The following is a 24,030-nucleotide window of genomic DNA, read 5'->3' on the forward strand; positions in this document are numbered from 1 at the left end:
AATTCTTGTCCAACCCAAGCCGTCGGAAATTCATGTTGCGGCGCGTGGAAGTTTTGTATAGGCTGAAACAGAAATCAAAATCTGCATAGCTAAATCTGCATAGCTAATCAAAATCTGCAGTATTTGTTAATGGTGAGAATTTAATACATATATATATATATATAGGCTCAAAAATTTTCGTTTGACACGTGAGACTTCAGGAGAAAGGAGAAGAAGCCACATGGATAAAAAAAAAATCAAAAAACCCTGACCACCGTTTTATAGCCGAATGACGAGGGATTTGAAGGGTTTTTGAAGGAGGAAAGAAGCGGACGAAGATCGGAGACTACCTTCCTCCCCGACTGCTGAAATCGCCGTGTTTCACCACTCGATGGAGAACTCCAGTTGTCGCACCAGCATCGAGATCCCTCCGATGCCACCCGATCGAGATTCCTTTGAGCAGCCCGACAACACCCCCCCACCCCTTGTCGAGACCCCTCTGAGTCTCATCTCTCCGAGTGTTTTTTTCCATTGATTTTTTTTTTCCATTTCATTTCATTCTCTTCGGAGATTTGTGGGGAATGAGAGCACCTGGGGGAGATCGGAGGGATTTCTCAAGTTCTGGTTGGGTTTTGTCTCAACATATGGGATTTTGGGCGAGTTGTGGCAGTGTGAGTAGGTTTCTGAGACTTCTAAAGGAAAAAAAGAAAAAGTGAAAGGTAAGACTTTTTTCATTGATTTTTTTTTTCATTTCATTTTATTTTCTTTTTTGGAGATCTGTGAGGAAGGAGATTGAAGTGGTTTCTCAGGTTTCGGTTGGTTTCTTGGTAGAAGCATGATGTTAATGAAAGACATGTTTTCGATTAAATGTTTGTAAGATGTAGTAAGGATCTTGTTAGTTGGAACATTATCGAACAAGATGGAACTCGACTATATTTCTTTTTTTTGGTATCACATGCAATTCAACCCTCTCACACTGACAAGATGGCTCCACTTTTGAGAACATAAAGAATGGGCTAAGGTAATAAGTTAACACTGTTTCTTTTTTATTTTTCTTTTTTATTTTGGTGGGAGGGGAATTAAAAAACTCCAATAGCCCTAGTAATATGTTATGGTCAATGAAATTAAAATTTTAATTTTAATTGATAGATCAGGGATAATGAAGTTTAATTTTACTTTTCTCCTCTTTTTTATATGATGTTTATGTACATTAATCAGCAATACAACTATCATAATTGTATTAATACAAGTTACTATAATATTTCATGTAGATGGCATAACAGCTAACTTTACTTTCCATGACAAGTACAGATTTTTACATTGAAGCTGATGGGTTGAACACTTTGATCAATTACTGTAGATTTTAGTTATCAATGAGGTGCATATATATCCTCCTATTATAGAATAGATAATGCTAACAATAGCTCTGATGTTGATGATTATATATACCAACATTAAAATCTTCGTTATCCTTTGATTCTTTTGTGTATAATTCCATTACAAATAAGAAAGGATAGTAAATATGCAGGACATCATAATCAAGATCTTCAATTTTGTCATCGATGATAAAAATTACATTCCATGCATCGAATGGGATTTTAAGTTATTGCCATGATTATGATTAGAACTATATATTTTTTTTTGTAAAAGCATTCAGTTATAATTAGGATCACGTAAAATAAAAAAAAATATATTTTGTTTTGGGACGTGGAGATACTCCAAAAAGCCACAATATATGTAGCTATACAAGGCATATTATGCCTTTCATCGTGAGTCCTCGTTTAACTAGGATTACAATTCTAATTATTATTTATTCTGTTGTTATTCGAGTTAGTTATCACTATGTTATCTAAGCTAGGATAGTTGGAGTAGAAGTCGGCTTCCCAATTTTGATAGGAATAGGTAAGCAATCGATGGAATCCTTGTTTGAGTTGAAAACGAGTGCTCTTTATATGTGATTCTTGGTGTGGTGTCCTTGAAATCATCTCGTTCTATATGCTACTGCTCTCCGGTTGTCATCAAGAAAAAAGGATTAAGAAGAAGAGCAAGCGATACAAGGTGAGGTGAGAAGTCCATGGCGTTCCTTTTGGGCAACACTGCAATATACCTTCTTGCCTCGTTCAAAGGGAATAGAAATTTGGAAGCAGACCTGAGGCCACTAGCCCCAGTTGACGTTGAACTCCGCTTCTCGGGGTACGACGAACTCCACCACGAAGATGGCAGCCGGACGGTAGTCTCCGAGACTCAGAGCTCAGCGTTTAGATTCTCCCTAGGCCAGTTCTTAGCCTTCCCGTCCCTTGAAGAGGTGGTATCCCACATGCTTTCCGCCACACGCTCTCCCGACCCAAGAATCCTAGAGTTCTGGAAGGAGAAGATCGTCGCCTTCGCTTCTTTGAAAGCCCAATTAGCATTCGATGCAGGAAGAGAAAGGATAGAGATGGTTGTCATGATCCATGTCTATCCTACAGCTTGGGGGTCAGCCGAGGAGGTGACGACCGAGGTGCTGACACCTTCCTCTGACGAAGGAATTGGTGGAGGAGGGGGTTTTGGTCGCGTGCCGGCATCGCTGGCTTCTATCGAGAAGCTGGAAAAGGTGATATGTAATAGCGTTGGAGACGAGTTTAAAGAGCATGTATGTGTGATATGTTTGGAGGAGTTTGACATCGGGATGGAAGTGACTCGAATGCCCTGCATGCATGTCTTTCATGGCGACTGCCTCGCTCGGTGGCTGGAAAGGAGTCACCTCTGCCCTTTCTGCCGTTATGAGATGCCTACTTTGAGCCGAGAGTGATTGGAAGGAGATGGCTTAGATTCTGAATTTATCTATTATATGTTTATTTGCTGTTTCAATTTTACTTGCATTAGATGATTGAGCTTGTACAAAGATGAGGATTGAACTGGTGCTTTAATACAACTGATTTTCTTTGGATATAATTCTGCTTTTTTATGTTAGCTCATTGCCACTGCTTCCTCTGGTGGCTAATAGATCACTCTGTTAGCCTCCAGCCTTCTCAAAAAAAAAACTGTCACTGCTTCCTAATTATTATTGCTGTTTCAGGTCCTCATCATCGTAGAATTCATTTACGAATGCATACCAAAGAGCTCCACAAAATTTCCCACTTCCATGTGACCATCGATCGTATGTTTTATTTGAGCGGAAGGAGAGGGAGACGCACCGAATTTACTGACGAAGAGGGGAAGGATTAAAAACGTGAAAGAGGGAAGCAGGGATGAGGGAATAAGCAAAGTGGGAAGAAAAGGGTAGAAGAAGATTAAGAAGAAAGGCTGACAAATCACTACCAACCAAAACAAGGCAGAGCTTAGATGTGTTGTTTTAACGTCGGATCAATCTTAAATAGAAGATTGAAGGACAGCATCTCGAGAGGTAAATTTTTGAAGGAAAATGCTGCTCATTATTGCATTCTTTCCCAATAGTCCCCAGCAGATGGCAAGCACTAATTGATCACAAGCTAGCCACTGTTTCACTTTAATTCTCTTTTTCTCCAAAGGGTTCGATTGGTTTTGGACCTAGCTGGCCAGCATTCAAATCAAATTTCTCTCCAAGAAGAGCAATTGAGAAATAGTTAATTTAACTGATTTTAGAGTTACTGAAAAATGTGAATTATGAGTGACATGCCACGTGCCAAATTTTCTGAGAAAACACCTTATAAATATGCCATTAGTTTTTTATGGCCAACCATAGAAGTCTACATCTTCTCCAGTGCCGCTGAGCAGCAAAGAACCATGCCTTTGTTCAAGAAATAGCAAAAGCAATGAACAAAGTGAAGAGAGTAATCTTCCAAAAAAGTCAGGACCTGAACATAACATTCCACTTTCAAAGACTAATCAACAACCAAATCATAACAGTTAAAATTTGTTTAACGTCGAGATAATGCGAAGACAAGCTTCTTGACCACTTGAATAAAATTGCCATGTCTTGACAGCCAGACATTTACTGAATTTTTGTGCTATAAATCAAATGTAGCTATAAATCCTAGGCTCAAATATATATGGGGCTTTAGTGCAGCCAACTCCTTAGGATTCGCGAAAACAGCACTTCAAATGGATTGTACACCTTCTGAAACTCATGATAAAACCAAGGATCTTTGACAGTATTGATGCTGATGATAATGATATCGGTAATACTAAGTGTGATATTAACCACAAGATGCTCTTAGTGCTTGTGTAAGATGATTTGAGCACCATGTTGGGGATGAAGAGTTGCTACAGTATAAGGAGCATGGGCATAGGATGGTGAAATTTCGAATGTGAAATGTTGAAGAATCCTAGCCAAAGCCATCTTTGCTTCTATCACGGCAAAGCTCTGACCAATGCAGATTCGAGGACCCCCACCAAATGGAAAGAAGGCGCCTTGAATCTTCGATGCCTTTGAAACTCCGTCAGCAAATCTCTCGGGATTGAATTCCGAAGCGTCTTCACCCCAAAATTCTGGATCATGATGTATGAAGATTATAGGGAGCAAGAGTTGCACTCCTTCTGGGAAGGTGATCTGTCCTAATTTCATTTCCTTGTAAGTTTTCCTCATGAGCAAAACTGCTGGTGGATATAATCTAAGAACTTCATACAGAACCATCGTCACCTGAAGCAAATTTGAAACACTTCAGGAATTTTTCCAATAACAAACCTTTTTTTTTTTGAAACCACAAATGAATGTAAAACACCAATAAAAAACTATTAGAAGCAAGTATAAGCTACCTTCTTTTTTAACGTAAAATTTATTAGATACTTTTCCCTTTAAAAAGTTATTAGCTACTTCAAATCAACCCTGCTTAAGGAATGTGGTGTAAACAGTTGATATGACCAATCATAAAAACATATCACTCACAATCTTTAATCGACTCAAGCCATCATAGTCTGGCTTATTTTTTCCAAAGACCCCATTGACCTCTTCTCTTGCACGCGCCTGCCAGCTAGGATGCATGCTTAGTGCTACCAGCGTCCATGTGAGAAGAACCGATGTTGTCTCATGCCCAGCAAAGTAGAATAGCTTGCATTCCTGAATCACTTCTTCGATACTCATTCCAGAATTCTTGGAGCCTCCATTTTCCTTCGAGTGCCTAAAATTTGATTCCATTAGTAGGCTTAGCAAATCATCATTGCTAGTTCCTTCCTTTCTTATAGCCATCTCTCTCCGCTCAATCATTCTCATGAGAAGTGTTCGAATCTCTATATCAATTTCTTTCATTCTCTTGTTCTTCTTGGTGGGCAGAAACCTGCATGAAAGGTTCAGTTATTTTGGTATCAAGTCAATTTTCATCATCAGTTGTTTTGACAAGGTTCATGAGTCAATTGTGTTCCTTGAAGTTAACAGCATGAAATCTATATGATTTCAAGAGAGTTAATTCTTTGAAGGAAAAAACCAACATCCCCAGCATAATTTACATTTCGAACTTGAAAGTAATTAATAAAATAGTCTAAACATACAGAGTTACAGTTCCTCTCATTGGTGGTTCATCTTGGTGGGTAGGAACGCTGCTGAATTCTTTTTGTAATATGATTCGGCTTCCATTATCATTTACACTCAGAAACATCACTAGGATTATGCACATGTTCTTAATGTTGAGAAATAAAATAGGATGAAGGCCCTTTAATACGTTTTTTTTTTTCTTTTTTCTTTTCACATATATTGAAGATTGTTCCTTTGAAGTTACTGAAAACTGAAATAAAATTAATAGGAAAAGAAAAAAGAATAAACCTGAAGCCAGGGATGTATATGTTCTGAAGAGCTCGTATTGCAAGCCCAGCTTGCTCCTGTTGGAGGTGAAATATTCGTTGCCCTTCTCTAAAGTTGCTACCAAATGCCGTGCGGGAGATGACATCTGCAGTGAAACTTTGGAATTCAGGCCAGACGTCCAATTCACAAGATCCGTTGGAAGCAACAAGCCCATCCCATTTATTTATCAGTTCATCACAGCAAGCAGAAAAGGCTGGCATCATGCACTACATAAAATCGACATAGAACATAGCATGTCATCAATCACCACTCAACTATGAATCACTACTGTAATTTTGTTTTTTTTAGTAGCCTGGCCGAATCTAGTTTCTCAGCAGGAAGTAAAATATGGCATTTCACAAGGAATTTCTTCATAGAATTCTGGATGGCTGAAATACCTTTAATTTCTCCAAATGGAAAGCAGGATTGATGATCCTCCTATGTTTGGCCCATTTTTCACCTTCATAAATTGCGAGTCCGGTAACCAATAACCTCCCTAGAGGATTTAAGTTTGGCTTCTCAAAGTGACCAAACTTGTTGGACAGAATTTCTCTTGTCAGCCCCGGATCCATCATGATTACTCTCGGCTCAGGCCCGAACCAAGTGAATGACGTTTTACCTGCACCAGCCGATTGTGTAAATACTAAATAAGGAGGAAAGCGTTCAGTTGCGCCTCTGACAGTTCTCTCTTTCTGTAACAGTTGCTTGCGACAGAAATTAAAAAAAAAAAGAAAAGAAAATGTTGTAGATATGGAAGTTATGTCTATCAAAGTAAATACTTGTCTTAAGTTTAAAAGGTCTAAACAGTATGTTATGTCCTGGACATGATAGAGAACAAATTGGAGCCTGAAGAGGAGAGAATCCACAGCAATAATAAGACCACTGATAGTCATACTCAGAAATTTTTGTTAGACACTGCTTTCAAAGGTATAGTGGTATCGATCAACTCAATAACTTCTACGAAATGATTGGTGGCACTTTTTACCATTAATCTTGAAAAGAAAGATAAAATAAATATCAAGATATTTTACATCCGAGACCAACTCAAGCAATACAGGCAAGACTAGATATTTTTCGAGAACTTGTTCCAATTTCCATCGTCTACAGCAAGGAGGTCTAAAGTCGCATACCATTTTTCTTGATGGTTTGGTGGAGGTATGGAAGGACTCGAGGGATGATTTGGTGAGAGAAGGACATGGGCTTGGACCGAGCCTCCTGGTCGAGACGATCGTAGTCCTTCACGTCCCCATGGGGGAACCGGTACCGGGTGCCCTCCAGCCCCTGGGCACGAAGAGCGCGCTCCAGACGCCTCGGTCTCCACCACACCCAGTGCAAGGCGCTCAGGGCCCGTACCAAAAATAACACACCCACCAAACCCCAACCTAAGCTCCACGGCATATCAACTGATACAAATGCCATCTTCTTGCCTTCACAAGAAGGGCCATCTGTTCTTCACTATTTATACCAATGTGACAGAGAGAGAGATGGAGGATGGATGGTGTTTTCGATGTTTTCTTCGAAGACGTTGTGTACGAGAGAGAGGAAACGATGGACCGCACGATGAGGACAATGGTGTTGAGCATAGGAGGAAAGGACAATGCATGGATGCATTAGAATATTGGAGAGGTTTCCTAAGTCTTTGGAGCATGTCACTGGTATCATGGATGGTTCGATCCGACTAAACTCTTCAGAGAGGAAGACAAAGAGTTCGCCGGTGGGAGGAAAGGACAAAGGTTGCATTTCATTCGTGGGAGAGGTTTCCCAAGTGCTTGGCACGTATATTTCACTGGTATCATGGACGGTTTGATGCTATTAGACTTGTTGTGGGGAGGCTGCGGGAAGATCTCCCTTAATAGTCCCACATCGGATAATTTTGGTGTGTGCATATGTTTAAGTGGGATACGAGCACGTAATCCCTCATAAGGTGTTTTTTGCTCGCCACGCACGCTGAAGGACAAAACTGTAAGGGGCGGCGATCGTGGTCCCTACAAGACTCTTGGGGGAGGAAGATAGGGAGTTTTGTTATAATGATCCAGGACTTCATCTATTTAATTTTTTTTAATTTTATATAAATATCTAATTTTTTTTAGATATGAGATTAAATATTCATCTGCATAAATCTTTTTTTTAATTTTATATAAATATCTAATTTTTTTTAGATATGAGATTAAATATTCATCTGCATAAATCTTAACATATTCTCCTCTGTACTTTTATCAGATCTAAATTTATGTATTTATTCATAAATACCATGATCAACCCATGATCAATCCTAATAAACTCATAAGGCAATATCCCCTAGGAGAAATACTTTGTGCACTGCGTGCGGTCCAATAAAATTGACGTGGAGTACATCGCGTCATCTCATTGGACTATGTAGCCCCCACTTTCTAACGCTTATTAAATACATGTAGTTTTATTTTTTGGTTTGAAATCTTGAATGACAAAAATATCTTTCTATTCTGAAAAAATTATGACATTCAGTGATCTGTTATGACATCCCATGATCTGTTATGATATCCTGAAAATATATTATGATTTTCTGAAAATAAAGATATTTTTGCTATTCAAAATTTTAGATTAAAAAATAGAATTGACGCATTTAATTCATATAACTGACGCATTTAATTTGAGTTGGAAAGCATAGCTACATGGTCCAATGAAAAGAAGCAGTGCACTATTATTGCATCGGTGCATAAAGAATTATTCTATCCCTTACTCTATATAGGCTAGAGACCGGACTGATTATGATATTATTTGTAAGGATGCAGGACTTTATCCTAAAAGACTAGACTGAAGATGTTATTTAAATTTTTTAATTTTATATAAATATTTAAAATTTTTTTAATAAATAATCAAGATAAAATTAAATATACACATGCACATAGATCCTTCCTCATGTTGTATGACATAACCATGTACAGCTTAATGATGCAGCCTGTAAAAACTTAGAATCCTGAGGGAAAGGCAGATAAAATGCTTTCCGCTGGAGTACTGAATTTGTGCCCCATGGGCTTCAGTGTGAAAAAAATTAAGCGGCGTTCCACGGGATTTTCTTCGCCCAGTTAGCATCATAAATACAAACAACATGCAGCACCTACTTATTCATTTCATTGCTAAGAAACAAATGATTGTGCGCCAAACAAGCACCACTGTCTGCAGAAAATTGACCTACGTATGTAGAATTAAATATAAAATACTAATTGTGAAAGGACCAAACATAAAATGACAATCAGACGGACAAAGTGTTGAAGTTCCCCATCTGACGATAAAATTGTATACAATTATAGATTTGTGGCCTTCAGAATTCCTTGCTTTATTACTGTTTCAGGTCCTGATTTCGGTTGAAGTGATCCTAATAATCATCTTAGAATTCACTTATGAATGCACAAAAAGAGCTCCACATACTATCCAAAAAAAAAAAGGGAGCTCCACAAAATTTTCCACTTCTGTGTGACCATCGATCATATGTTTTGTCACGCCCTGAACCCAACACCCGAGTCGGATACGTGATGGCTGCACACTCCTTAGAGCAAGCCCTAAAGAATATGCAAGGCCAAAATAAATTATTACAACCTTAACATCCATAACAATTAATTTCAATAATAATTCATAAAATCTTGCATAATTACAATTTAAATTTCTTCAATTTTCTGATCAGATACTATGACACTCTATTTATCCTTCTGCTCACTCGTAAATCCAAGCCATAGCCAATCATAAGCATTCTGTAACTCTGAGAAAAAAAAAGAAAGATGAAAAAGTGTGAGCTTTACAGCCCAGTAAGAATTCTCATATCACACTGATATAATAATATAATCTAAAAATAAAGATAAATAATAAAATATAAAATCCGATGTTCAATGTTCAGAATAATGCAAATATCCATAAATTTTCTGTCTTGTTAAAATAGATGAATCATCATATGTTAACAGGTGAAACACTTTTATTCAACAATTATTTCATGTCTTATCTTTTATTTCTCTTTTCATAATCACATGATTTTTAACATTTTCTTTCTGGCTCTGGACTATCCAAGTCTATACCTCAATCATCATCCGGATCGAATCCACTTAAAAAGTCTTTCAAGACTGTCCCAGAATGAGCTCCTGACCGGCTGTCCCATGTACGAAAGCCCGTGAGAGGCTGTCCCAGACATAAGCTCCTGGCAGGCTGTCCCAGGCATGAGCTCCTGGCCGGCTGATCCACCTGTAAGCCAGTGGGGGCTGTCCCAAGCATAAGCTCCTGGCGGGCTGTCCCAGACATAAGCTCCTGGCCGACTGTTCTACATGACAAGGCTAGTCCATACCATATATCTCTTTCTTTTTATTTAATCATTATGTGTTGATTTCATTAAATCAATTCTGTCTTGCATTATGATCAATTCAGATATGTCATATCCATAATCATATCATCAATCTCTGATACATATATATTGACATAACATACTCATGCTCAAAATCAAATAACAGTATCTCAGGTATAATAAATTCATCGATCTCAAATCCGACGAAGCAAAACCAATGATACAAAACCAAAAGTAAAATAGCATATATATAATAGTGATCATATACAGAGATTCTTACCTTTACCGATGACTGATCTAAGCACAGAAATCAATATTCTTCTTTGATTTATGAATTTCTTTAACAAAATATTTCACTCGATATTATATGCAGACAATCATCTCTTCATGATCCTGATCAATATAAAAATCACATATAGAAAAATTACCGATAATCGATCCTAATAACACAAATCGAGGACCTCTCTTAGGATTAATCAAAATTAAGATTTATCTAAGTATCTGGATCCTCCACTGATCCATAAGACTTCTAGAGAAAGAAAATCCATGAAGAGAGAGAAAATTTTAGAGAAAGAAAGTAGAGAGAGAAAATAGAGAGAGAAATCTTCGTATCCTTCAGATGAGACAATCATGGTCGAGATCATCAGAGGTCCTATCAGGGTGATTCAATATGAATCAGGTGTTACAAATTTCGAATAGGATCGGGCTAGGATCAGATCTACCGTACGAATTTTGGAGCAATCTCAAATCATCATATTTTTATTTCAAATTTATCCTAGGGTCTGTGATACAATCAAAGAGAGAGTAGAAAGACCTTAGAGAGATAAAATCCATAAAGAGAGAGAGAAAAAAGGTCTAGAGAGAGAATTTAGAAAGAGAAATTGGAGAGAGAAGGTAGAGAGAGGAGAGAGGAAAGAGGAAGAGAAAGGAGAGAGAGGAGAGAGAGAAAATTCTTTCTTTCTTTTTTTTTTTTCTATTTTTCTATTTTTCTTTTTCTTTTTCTTTTCCTTCTTCTTTTTCTTTTCTTTTCTTTCTTCCTTCTCCTCGTCCAAAACAGGGGCATCGTCCCCCTCCATCTCCTCTCACCCTCATGCGGCCAAGGAGGGCCGACTCCGGCCACCCTCCGACAGCAGCCGACGGTGACGCATCCACAGCCCCGGTGACAGCCCCAACGGTGGCTGTTGCCGGTGGCACACGGGGGAGAAAAATAAAAAAAATAGGGATGGCCCTGTTCTTCTCCAATTCGACGGTTTGCCGTCAGTTGCCAGCAAAAGAAGGATGCCTAGGAAGGAAGAAGAGTAGGAAAGGAGCTTACCTTGCTCCGACGGTCGAGAAGAACTCCGACGACCTTCTTTTTTTCTCATCTAAGAACTCACGGATCCTCTTGAAAAGAAATCCCTCAAATTTCTTAAAATCTCTTCAAAATACCTTTTGTAGATACTTAAGGAGGGGAAGGAGGGTTTTATAAGGGAGATTTTCTACCCTTACTTGGACTCCATGGGTCCGATTTCACCGGGGTCGGAGGGGAAGAAGACTCCGGTTAGGAGTCTTCCTCCTCCTCCCGTCGGCTCTGTTTTGGGCTCTCCAAAATTTGCCAGGCCCAAGAGCCCTGTGGGCTGGGCCGTGACATGTTTTAATCAAGTAGGAGAGCGAAACACACCCAATTATTGACAGGGATGTATAGAAGGATTAAAAAAATTGAGTGACGCGGTAGGAGAAGATTAAGAAGAAAGGCAAACAAAAAACCACCGACCAAAACAAAGCAGAACTTAGACGTGTTATTATCACGTTGGATCAATCTTAAAGAGAAGAGTGAAGGACAGCATCTGGAGAGGTAAAGCTTTTGAAGGAAAATGCTGTTAATTATTGCATTCTAATTCCCAATAGTGCCTAGCAGATGGTAAGAACTAATTGACCACAGGCTAATCACTGTTTCACCTTAATTCTCCTTGTTCTCCAAAGGGTTCAATTGGTTATGGAGCTAGCTGGCCAGCCTTCAGATCAAATTTTTTTCCGAGAAGAGCAATTGAGAAATAGTTAATTTAACTGATTCTAGCGCCACTGAAAAAGGTGCATTTTGCCTGACTTGCCAGGTGCCAATTTTTCTCGGTAAACACCTTAGAAATATGCCATCAGTTTTTTGTGCCGAACCACATAGAAGTCTAAATCTTCTCCAGTGCCGTTTGAGCTGCATAGAACCATGCCTTTGTTCAAGAAATAGCAAAAGCAATGAACAGAGTGAAGAGAGTTAATCCTCCAACAAAGTCAGCACCTGAATATGGATGAACTAGAGCAAGGAGACTGAAAAACTTGGGAATTCCTCATGCTCTCAAAGGAATGAAGTCTCCTGAACAAAAATCATCATGGAACCAAAATAGACAACACACATCGGCGAGCATGGATGCACACACAAGCATGCAGGCTACTAGTTCTTTCCCATAGTAGGAAAATCCAATCAGTTCATTGGAGAATGCTTGAATGCTTTCTGACATAATATTCCACTGTTCAAAGACTAATCAACAGCCAAACCATAACAGTTAAAAATTGTTTAACAGCAAGATGGGGAGAAGACAAGCCGTTTGACCACTAAAATAAAATTGCCATGTCTTGACAGCCAGACATTTACTGAATTGTTATGCAATAAGTCAAATGTAGCCATAAATCTTCAACCCAAATATATATACATATATCAGACTCTGGTACGGTCCCTCCTTCGGATTCATGAAAACAACACTTCAAATGGATTATACACCTTATGAACTCCATGACAATGCTAAGGATTTTTGACAGTATTGATGCTGATGATAATGATATCAGTAATATTAAGTGTGATGACAAGATACTGTTAGTGCCTGTGTAAGATGATTTGAGCACCATGTTGGGGGTGAAGAGTCGCTACAGTATAAGGAGCATGGGCGTAGGATGGTGATAGTTCGAACATAAAATGTTGAAGAATCCTAGCCAAAGCCATCTTTGCTTCCATCATTGCGAAGCTCTGACCAATGCAGATTCGAGGACCCCCACTGAATGGGAAGAAGGCACCTGGAATCTTCGATGCCTTGGAAACTCCCTCAGCAAATCTCTCTGGATTGAATTCCGAAGCATCTTCACCCCAAAATTCTGGATCATGATGTATGAAGATTATAGGGAGCGAGAGTTCCACTCCATCTGGGAAGGTGAACTGACCTAATTTCATTTCCTTGAAAGTTTTCCTCTGGAGCAAAATTACTGGTGGATATAATCTAAGCACTTCATACAGAACCATCGTCACCTGAAGCAAATTTGAAGCACTTCAGGAATTTGTCCAACAACAAGCCTTTTTTTTTTTTTTCTGAAACAGCAAATTAATGTAAAACACCAATAAAAAACTATTAGAAGCAATCATAAGCTACATTCTTTTTTTACCCTTTAAAAAGTTATTAGCTACTTGAAATCAATCGCTTTTAAGGAATGTGGCATAAACAGTTGATATGAGCAATCATAAAAATATATCACTCACAATCTTTAATCGACTTAAGCCATCATAGTCTGGCTTATTTTTTCCAAAGACTCCATGGACCTCTTCTCTTGCACGCGCTTGCCAGCTAGGATGCATGCTTAGTGCTACCAATGTCCATGTGAGAAGGACCGATGTTGTCTCATGCCCAGCAAAGTAGAATAGCTTGCATTCCTCAATCACATCTTCAGTACTCATCCCAGAGTTCTTGGAGCCTCCATTTTCCTTGGAGTACCTAAAGTTTGATTCCATTAGCAGGCCTAGCAAATCATCATTGCTAGCTCCTTCCTTTCTTATAACCATCTCTCTCTGCTCAATCATGCTCCTGAGAAGCGATCGAATCTCTATATCAATTTCTTTCATTCTCTTGTTCTTCTTGGTAGGCAGAAACCTGCATGAAGCTTCAGTTATTTTGGTATCATGACAATTTTCAACCTCAGTTGTTTTCACATGGTTCAGGAGTCTATTGTGTTTCTTGAAGTTAGAGCATGAAATCTATACAATTTCAAGAGAGTTAGTTCTTTAAAGGGAATAATTTATACTCACAGTTCCCCTCATTGGTGGTTCTTCTTGGTGGGTAGGAACTCTAGTGACTTCTTTTTTTCATTATAATTTGATTTCCATTATCACTTACTCTGAGAAACATCATTAGAATTGAGAAATAAAATAGGATGAAGTTCTTTTAATATATATATTCTTTTTACATATTAAAGATTGTTTCTTTGGAGTTACCGAACACCGAAATAAAATTAATAGGAAAAGAAAGACAATAAACCTGAACCCAGGGATGTATATGTTTTGAAGAGCTTGGACTACAAGCTGAGCTTGCTCTTCTTGGAGGTGAAATATTCGTTGCCCTTCTCTAAAGTTGCTACCAAATGCCGTGCGGGAGATGACATCTCCAGTGAAACTTTGGAATTCAGGCCAAACATCCAATTCACAAGATCCTTTGGAAGCAACAAGCCTCTCCCATTTATTTATCAGTTCATCACAGCAAGTAGAAAAGGCTGGCATCATGCACTACAAAAAATCGACATAGAACATATAATGTCATCAATCACCATTCTACTATGAACGACTACCGTATTTTTCTTCTGTTGGTTCACCAGCTTGGCACAGTGTAGTTTCTTGATAGGAAGTAAAATACGGCATTTCACTAGGAATTGTTTCATAGAATCATGGCTGACTGAAATACCTTCAATTTCTCTAGATGGAAAGCAGGATTGATGATCCTCCTATGTTTGGCCCATTTTTCACCTTCATAACGTACGAGTCCTGCAACCAATAACCTCCCTAGAGGATTTGAGTGTGGCTTCTCAAAGTGACCAAACTTGTTGGACAGAATTTCTCTTGTCAGTCCCGGATCCATAATGATTACTCTCGGCTTAGGCCCGAACCAAGTGAATGATATTTTACCTGCATCAACCGATTATGTTAAGGAAGAAACCGTTCAACTGTTGCCTGTGGTGTTCTATTTATTTATTTATTTATTTTAAACAAAAAATGGAAACCGTTGCTTGTGACAGTTATTTCTAAAAGAAAATATTGCGAAGACAAAAGTCATGTCAAATTGTCCATCAAAATAAATACGTATTTGAAGTTTCATAGGTCAAAACAGTATGCTGGCGATCTACTTCCAGAAAAGATGGAGCCCAAACAAAATAACGAGTAATTTTTTTTGATTTAGTATTTTGAGCAAGGGATCCCATTTTTTTTTCTTTTTTTTGGTACAAAGCAAGGGATCCTTCGGTGTGGCACTTTTGCATTTGTGTTGGGCTCAAAGCTATATAGTTGAAATGTTTCAATCAACTTTATTCCCAAAAAAAAGAGGAAAAAAAGTTTCAATCAAGAAGGTCACACGACCCATGAGTCTAGGTATCATTCTTCACTAGCAAAATGAATCAAGGATCAAACAGAGACATTTTTTTTTTGCAGAGTGATGCATATAGAGAAAAATTGGTAAACAAGAACTAAGAAAAGAAAGAACTTCAATGAGATACGGGCATCTTTCATTATAACCCTTTAATATATATTGCTCTCCTATAGCAATCAAATTTCAGAGCATAACTCTTTAGCCACGGTGTGACAGTTGGTTCTCTACCTATAAAAATGAGGTGTTTCGATCATAATAATTTTTCCTGGGTTATGAATTTTCCTAGTAGGATCAATTATCTGCTACATATCATGAACAGACATATCTAAAGAGTAAATTAATGCATAGATAAAGTCTATATGTTATAACCCGGCCCGATGGGTCAAAAGCCCACTAAGCCCATTAAAAAAAAAAAAAAAAAAACAGGGAGGAAGACTCCCGATCGGAGTCTTCCTCTTCCCCGATTCCGATCAAGAATCGGAGTCCTAGGGCCATTAAAAGACCCTAGGACGAGCTCTATAAGAACCCCCCTCCTCTTCTCTAAGAGTAGAGCCATCAGTCACCGACGATCGCCGGAGTTTTTCTCCGATTTTCACGATTGAAGCCGTGGCCCCTCGACCTGTGCTCGCCACGATTTCACGCCGGTGGGGGTCATCGGAGGTTGTGGTAAGGCCTCCTTCCTCTTCCTCTCTTCTCTCCCTTCTTTCCCGTGCCTGTGGGCACGATTGCCGGCGACGAATGTCGTCGGATTTTATCGGAAAAGAAAACCCCTGTCCGACCTCTTCTTTTCCCTGATTTTCTGGCACCGACGGTCACCACCGACCGCCGGCTCTGGCCCGTCCGAACTCGGAGGAAGATCGCCCCTTGCCGCCGGCCACCGTCGGGCAGGGAATGGCCGTGATCGGCCGGTCGAGGCACGGGGACCTCTAGGTCCCCTGTTTCGGCCCAAGAAGGCCGCGGGAAGAAGGAAAAAGAAAAAGAAAAGAAAAAGAAAAAAAAAAGAAAAAGAAAAGAAAAAGAAAAAAAAGAAAAAGAAAAGAAAAGAAAATGCAAAATAGAAAAATAAAAAAAATAGAAAAAATAAAATAAAATAAGAGAAAATTTCCCTCTCTCCCCTCTTTCTCCCTCTTTCTCTCTCTTCTCTCTCTTTCTCTCTCTATTTTCTCTCTCTAAAAAAAGAAAAAGAAAAAGAAAAAAGAAAAAGAAAGAAAAAAATATATATAATAATAATAATAAAAAATACATGTGAGAGAAAGTTTCTCTCATCTCTCTCTTAAGTCTTTCTCTCTCCTCTCTCTACATTCTCTCTATATTTTCTCTCTCTAAATTTTCTTCCTATTTTCTCTCTCTAGACCTTTCTCTCTCATTATGAATTTTGTCTCTCTAGGGTCATTCTCTCTCTCTGATTGCATCACAGACCCTAGGATAAACTTGAGATGAAAATATGATGATCTGAGACTGCTCCGAAATTCATGCAGTAGATTGGATCCCGATCCGATCCTTATTCGAAATTGATAATATCAATCATGGTTAATCTATATTAAGTCACCCTGATATGACCTCTGATGATCTCAATCATGATTTCCACTTTTGAAGGATACGAAGATTCTCTCTCCACTTTCTCTCTCTACTTTCTCTCTCATGACTGACTTTCTCTCTCTAAAAAAGATCTATGAATCCTGTATCGAGTCATGCCTTCATCTTTTAGAAGCTCATATTGACTCTAACAAGATGATCTGAAGTTGCTTTGATATCCGTGCTGTATGTCAACTTCATTTGGCCATATCAAGTATTTTTTAAATCCATTATTAAAGAACCCTATTGATTGATCTTGACCTTAATTTGATCTGTGCTTCACGATTTCTTGATCAAATCACTTAAATCTGACCCTCAGATTAGAGACCCTGAATTACCCTGGTATCTGGATGGACCGACACATCCGGACAATAATCCTCTTTCCTTATGATTTAATCTTATTATATTTATGGAATAGAAATTGATGATGATTTGATATTTTAAATAGGATTAGCTGATTCTTTTAACGAAGTCTGAAGATCTAAGATGAACGAGGTAAGTAGATCTTATACTCCTTATTTATTTTTAAATGATCATGTTTTTATGCAAAGAATTGCTATTGATGAAATCATAAAATAAGGATCGGCATATGTGATATGAAAAAGCATGTTTTATTATGAGCATTGATTTCATGAATATGTCTTATGAAAATAGCATGATTATGAAGCATGAATTTCATTGTTTTTCCATCTATGTATATGTATGCTTTAAGAAAAAGATATAATGATTTCAAAGGCTCTCAGATGGCTATGAATGAATTTTTTCGGGAAGGTCGACATCCGGAGCTAGCATCCACACGAAACATGGCCCTGCCAGCGGGTATAAAGTTGGCACATGAATTAAGAACTCTGTCGATTAAGAAACATGGCTCTGTCACGGGTATAATAGTGACCTTAGCATGAATATCTGTGAGCAATATTTTGAAACATGACATGAATACATGATGAAAATAATTTATGATTCATGATTGTGAAATATATATGATTTATGCATGCATGATGAGTTTATAACTTATTTTATTATATGCTCTATGAAATACTTTATTTTATATTATCTGTTATTTTTTAAATATTGTATTATCATAAAAAACTTATGCTTGATCCGATAAGGAAGCGCAAGTTCTACTTATTGGGCTAGTGTAGCTCATATTCTTTCTGTTTTCTTTTTGTTTGAACAGAGAAATAAGGTTAGGATCGGCAAAAAGAATCTAAGCTTGAAGATCGGCATAACAAGCTGAAAAATTTGACAACAGAAGTTTAATTTATTTTATAATCATGGATTTGTAGTTATTTATGAATGTTGAGATTCGGGTTAGTACTTGCTTTTGGATTTAGATGCTCTGAACCAATATTGGTTCGATTATTTGATGAATAATAGAATTGAATCTTTTTATTTGACGGATTTTAGATGATTATGATGGATTGGTTTCGTGTTATCGTGGGCTCCATCCCTCGGTAGCATGATCGTGTTATGTCCCGAATTTGGGGCGTGATATTTTATGGTATCAGAGCTTAGGTTATAATCATTGGAGATTATGATATAAATGATATAAATGATTAGGATATGATAGAATAATATCAGAGCTTAGATTTAAGATTATTGAGATTATAAAGTGATATCAAAACTTTATGTATGATCAATAGGATGTGACCGAGTGAAGTATAATGGATAGTATCAGAGCTTAAGATTATGATCATTAAGGACGTGATAGAATGATATAAAGTTTAGGTTATGATCACTAGAGAATATGACTTAAGTGGTATTTGAGCTTAAGGTTATCATTATTCAGGATTGTGACTTTAGTGATATGTGAACTTGAGGCTAAGATCATGAGGAACATGATAGATATAAAAGAAAGGATTCAATAATTTGATTTTGAATCAATAGGTATTATGATGAAATTTATGCATAAGTGGCATATGAGGTCTATAATAGAATTGACGAGTTATATCGTAGATTTCAATTAGCAAGGTTGACCTGAGTACGAGAAGTGATGACCCTAGAATGAAGTGGGAGGTATTGATATATTATGTTGGATATATTCGATGACATTGGAATGCTAAACCTATATGGATAAAGGACATGATAACTTTGCTGATTTTAATGTTAATTTTTTTGTAAAAAAAAGTTAGTTTGAAAGTTGTCTAAATGATTATAAGGTAAATCGAAGGTTAACTCAAATTAATTCTAGACATATTGGATTCTTGAGGAGTGATGAAGCTAATGTAATAAGTTCAAACATAGAAAGTGGATGAAGATTTAATTTTGATGTGCTATGCCCAAGAGATAGTAATAACGAGGAAATCTTAAATTTTACCCTAAATTGTATATGAAATATGAAAGTTGGATCTATCTTTGATTGATTTAATATACAAAGATATTTTTATTTTTTTATAGATTTAGATAATTTGGTAAGTTGAGATCAGAGTACGTAGTAAAAGCGTGGTGGTCTGAATTGATTAAAAATATTAATCCTTTAAATCAAAAGATATTATGAAATATGTTAGTTGTAAATAAGGAAGGATTTTACTGATAATAAATGGATGCTAGAGAAAAAAAAATCTATCTGATCAAGGAAAGACTCAAAACAGCACAGGATAGACAGAAGAGTTAGACAGATAGAAAAAGAAGAGAATTGAAATTTTACTTCGGTGATCATATTTTTTCTAAAAGTATTACTTACAAAAAGTGTCATGAGGTTTGGGAGACATGGCAAGCTGAGTCCGCGATATATTGGACCTTTTGAAATTTTAAATCGAGTAGGAGATGTTGCTTACGAACTAGCCTTACCACCAGATTTATCCAAAGTGCACAATATCTTTCATGTTTCACTACTGAGAAAGTTTGTACCTGATCCAAACAGTGTGATAAAATATGAGCCATTGTAAGTTCATGAAGATCTAACCTATGAAGAATTTTTTCTCCGAATTATTGATCGAAAAGAGCAAGTTCTAAGACGGCGTATCATTCCGTATGTAAAGATTCATTGGAGTAATCATGAAGAGAGAGAGAGAGGCCACTTGGGAGCTTGAAGATGATATGAAGACGAGATATCCACACTTATTTGAAAATGAAGGTATGTTAAATTTTGAGGACGAAATTTTTTTTAAAGGGGATAGAATGTGATAACTCGGCCCGATGGGCCAAAAGCCCACTAAGCCCATTAAAAAAAAAAAAAAATAAGAAGGAAGACTCCCGATCGGAGTCTTCCTCTTCTCCGATTCCGATCAAGAATCGGAGTCCTAGGGCCATTAAAAGACCCTAGGACGAGCTCTATAAGAACCCCCCTCCTCTCCTCTAAGAGTAAAGCCATCAGTCACTGATGATCGTCGGAGTTTTTCTCCGATTTTCCTGATTGAAGCCACGGCCCCTCGACCTGTGCTCACCGCGATTTTACACCGGTGGGGGTCATCGGAGGCTGTGGTAAGGCCTCCTTCCTCTTCCTCTTTTCTCTCCCTTCTTTTCCGTACCTGTGGGCACGATTGCCGGCGACGGGTGTCGTCGGATTTTGTTGGAAAAGAAAACCCCTGCCCGGCCTCTTCTTTTCCCTGATTTTCCGGCACCGACGGTCACCACCGACCGCCGGCTCTGGCCCCTCCGAACTCGGGGGAAGATCGCCCCTTGCCGCCGGCCACCGTCAGGCGGGGAATGGCCGTGATCAGCCGGTCGAGGCACGGGGACCTCTAGGTCCCCTGTTTCGGCCCAAGAAGGCCGCGGGAAGAAGGAAAAAGAAAAAGAAAAGAAAAAGAAAAAAAAAAAAAAGAAAAGAAAAAAAGAAAAGAAAAAGAAAAAAAAATACAGAATAGAAAAATAAAAATAAAAAAAAATAAAATAAGAGAAAAATTTTCTCTCTCCCCTCTTTCTCCCTCTTTCTCTCTTCTCTCTCTTTCTCTCTCTATTTTCTCTCTCTAAAAAAAGAAAAAGAAAAAGAAAAAAGAAAAAGAAAGGAATATATATATATATAATAATAATAATAAAAAATACATGTGAGAGAAAGTTTCTCTCATCTCTCTCTTAAGTCTTTCTCTCTCCTCTCTCTACCTTCTCTCTATATTTTCTCTCTAGATTTTCTTCCTATTTTCTCTCTCTAGACCTTTCTCTCTCATTATAGATTTTATCTCTCTAGGGTCATTCTCTCTCTGATTGCATCACAGACCCTAGGATAAACTTGAGATGAAAATATGATGATCTGAGACTGCTCTGAAATTCGTGCAGTAGATTGGATCCCGATCCAATCCTTATTCGAAATTGATAATATCAATCATGGTTAATCCATATTAAGTCATCCTGATATGACCTTTGATGATCTCAATCATGATTGCTACTTTTGAAGGATACGAAGATTCTCTCTCCACTTTTTCTCTCTACTTTCTCTCTCATGACCGACTTTCTCTCTCTAAAAAAGGTCTATGAATCCTGTATCGAGTCATGCCTTCCTCTTTTAGAAGCTCATATTGACTCTAACAAGATGATCTGAAGTTGCTTTGATATCTGTGCTGTATGTCAACTTCATTTGGCCATATCAAGTATTTTTCAAACCCATTATTAAAGAACCCTATTGATTGATCTTGATCTTAATTCGATCTGTGCTTCACGATTTCTTGATCAAGTCACTTAAATCTGACCCTCAGATTAGAGACCCTGAATTGCCCTGGTATCTGGATGGACCGACACATCCGGACAACAATCCTCTTTCCTTATGATTTAATCTTATTATATTTATGGAATAGAAATTGATGATGGTTTGATATTTTAAATAGGATTAGCTGATTCTTTTAACGAAGTCTGAAGATCTAAGATGAACGAGGTAAGTAGATCTTATGCTCCTTATTTATTTTTAAATGATCATATTTTTATGCAAAGAATTGCTATTGATGAAATCATAAAATAAGGATCGGCATATGTAATATGAAAAAGCATGTTTTATTATGAGCATTGATTTCATGAATATGTCTTATGAAAATAGCATGATTATGAAGCATGAATTTCTTTGTTTTTCCATCTATGTATATGTATGCTTTAAGAAAAAGATATAATGATTTCAAAGGCTATGGCTATGAATGAATTCCTTCGGGAAGATCGACATTCGGAGCTAGCATCCACACAAAACATGGCCCTGCCAGCGGGTATAAAGTTGGTACATGAATTAAGAACTCTGTCGATTAAGAAACATGGTCCTGTCATGGGTATAATAGTGACCTTGGCATGAATATCTGTGAGCAATATTTTGAAACATGACATGAATACATGATGAAAATGATTTACGATTCATGATTGTGAAATATATATGATTTATGCATGCATGATGAGTTTATAACTTGTTTTATTATATGCTCTATGAAATACTTTATTTTATATTATCTGTTATTTTTTAAATATTGCATTATCATGAAAAATTTATGTTTGATCAGATAAGGAAGCGCAAGTTCTACTTACTGGGCTAGTGTAGCTCATATTGTTTTTGTTTTCTTTTTGTTTGAACAGAGAAATAAGGTTAGGATCGGCAAAAAGAATCTAAGCTTGAAGATCGGCATAACAAGCTGAAAAATTTGGCAACAGAAGTTTAATTTATTTTATAATCATGGATTTGTAGTTATTTATGAATGTTGAGATTCGGGTTAATACTTGCTTTTGGATTTAGATGCTCTGAACCAATATTGATTCGATTATTTGATGAACAATAGAATTGAATCTTTTTATTTGACGAATTTTTGATGATTATGATGGATTGGCTTCGTGTTATCGTGGGCTCCATCCCTCGGTAGCATGGCCGTGTTATGTCCTGGATTTGGGACGTGACACTATATACTGTCCTGCGTCAATGTTTTCAAGATTTCATTTTATTTGTACAATAAAAGATAAAAATAAGGTCACAAAATGCAAATCTTGATTTTTAAGCATAACTTATTTTATTTGGAAACTTGGTACATGATAGCAATAAATTGTCTGATATCCATGATTTCAGCAATTAATCATCTTACCATGGTTTGGATGCCTACATGCCCTGCACATCATAAATAATAAATTGAAGCCTGAAGAGGAGAGAATCCATAGAATCAAAATACCCCAGATATTTCATAGTCAGAAATTTTTGTTAGACGCTGCTTTTAAAGGTATAGTGGTCTCTAGCAACTTAATTAACTTCTATTCTATATAGTGGTACACTGGTATAATCAGATTTGTGTGCAGCGAGGGAAGGCTTTCTTATTCTATTCAAACATTGCGGTATACTAGTGAGATAAAATACTTTAAAAAAAAGAAAAAAAAAAGAAAAAGGATAAGATGAATTATACCAACTCAAACAATATAGCCAAGACTAGATATTTTTCTAAAATTTTTTTCCCAATTTCCATCATCCACAGCAAGGAGGTCTAAAGTCGCATACCATTCTTCTTGATGGCTTGGTGGAGGTGTGGAAGGATTCGAGGGATGATTTGGTGAGAGAAGGCCATGGGCTTGGACAGAGCCTCCTTGTGGAGACGATGGTACTCCTTCTGGTCCCCATGGAGGAACCGATACCGGGTGCCCTTCAGCCCCTGGGCCCGGAGAGCGCGCTCCAGCCTCCTCGGCCTCCACCACACCCACTCCAAGGCGCTCACGGCCCATCCCAAAAGTAGCGCAGCCACCAATCCCCAACCTGAGATCCATAGCATCTCAGCTGAAACAAACGCCATCTTCTTTCCTTCACAAGGGGAACCATCCGTTCTTCACAATTTAAACCAAGGGGATAGAGAGAGAGAGAGAGAGAGATGGACGATGGATGGTATTTTGGATGCTTTTTCCGAAGACGTTGTGCACGAGACAGAGGAAACGACGGACCGCACAATGAGGACAATGGTGTTGAGCATAGGAGGAAAGGACAATGCATGGTTGCATTAGAATATCGGACAGGTTTCCTAAGTTTATTGCGCATATCACTGGTATCATGGATTGTTTGATCCTACTAAACTTTTTCGGAGGGGAACAAGAGTTTCGTCATTGGAGGAAAGGACAACGGCTGCATTTTAATATTGGAGGGTGTTGACGTAGGCTCTTGGTCTGCCGCAGTTGGAGAATAGTACAAGCCT

General features: G+C 37.8%; 2 protein-coding genes across 4 annotated transcripts; one reads left to right on the forward strand and one right to left on the reverse strand.

The window, feature by feature from the left end:
• Positions 1-2,053: 2,053 nt before the first annotated feature.
• LOC105049489 (uncharacterized) lies at positions 2,054-2,770 on the forward strand. Its single transcript, XM_010929149.1, has one exon. The coding sequence runs from the start codon at positions 2,054-2,056 to the stop codon at positions 2,768-2,770; it is 717 nt and encodes a 238-aa protein (XP_010927451.1).
• Positions 2,771-3,684: 914 nt separating this feature from the next.
• LOC105049497 (cytochrome P450 CYP72A616) lies at positions 3,685-23,759 on the reverse strand. Of its 3 annotated transcripts, none has more exons than XM_010929155.4 (5): positions 6,844-7,132; positions 6,112-6,332; positions 5,696-5,940; positions 4,826-5,213; positions 3,685-4,579 (listed from the first exon to the last, which is right to left on the reverse strand). In XM_010929155.4, the coding sequence occupies exons 1-5, from the start codon at positions 7,130-7,132 to the stop codon at positions 4,154-4,156; spliced, it is 1,569 nt and encodes a 522-aa protein (XP_010927457.1). In that variant the 3' UTR covers positions 3,685-4,153. The 3 variants fall into 3 exon arrangements, with proteins under 3 accessions (XP_010927457.1, XP_073108782.1, XP_010927467.1); XM_073252681.1 differs by lacking the exons at positions 4,826-5,213; positions 5,696-5,940; positions 6,112-6,332; positions 6,844-7,132 and adding exons at positions 13,519-13,906; positions 14,291-14,535; positions 14,711-14,931; positions 23,349-23,759 and having other exon boundaries at positions 3,689-4,579; XM_010929165.4 differs by lacking the exons at positions 3,685-4,579; positions 4,826-5,213; positions 5,696-5,940; positions 6,112-6,332; positions 6,844-7,132 and adding exons at positions 12,607-13,290; positions 13,519-13,906; positions 14,291-14,535; positions 14,711-14,931; positions 23,349-23,749.
• Positions 23,760-24,030: the final 271 nt, after the last annotated feature.

The sequence above is a fragment of the Elaeis guineensis genome, chromosome 2 (genome assembly GCF_000442705.2).
Source record: "Elaeis guineensis isolate ETL-2024a chromosome 2, EG11, whole genome shotgun sequence".
Lineage (NCBI taxonomy): Eukaryota > Viridiplantae > Streptophyta > Magnoliopsida > Arecales > Arecaceae > Elaeis > Elaeis guineensis.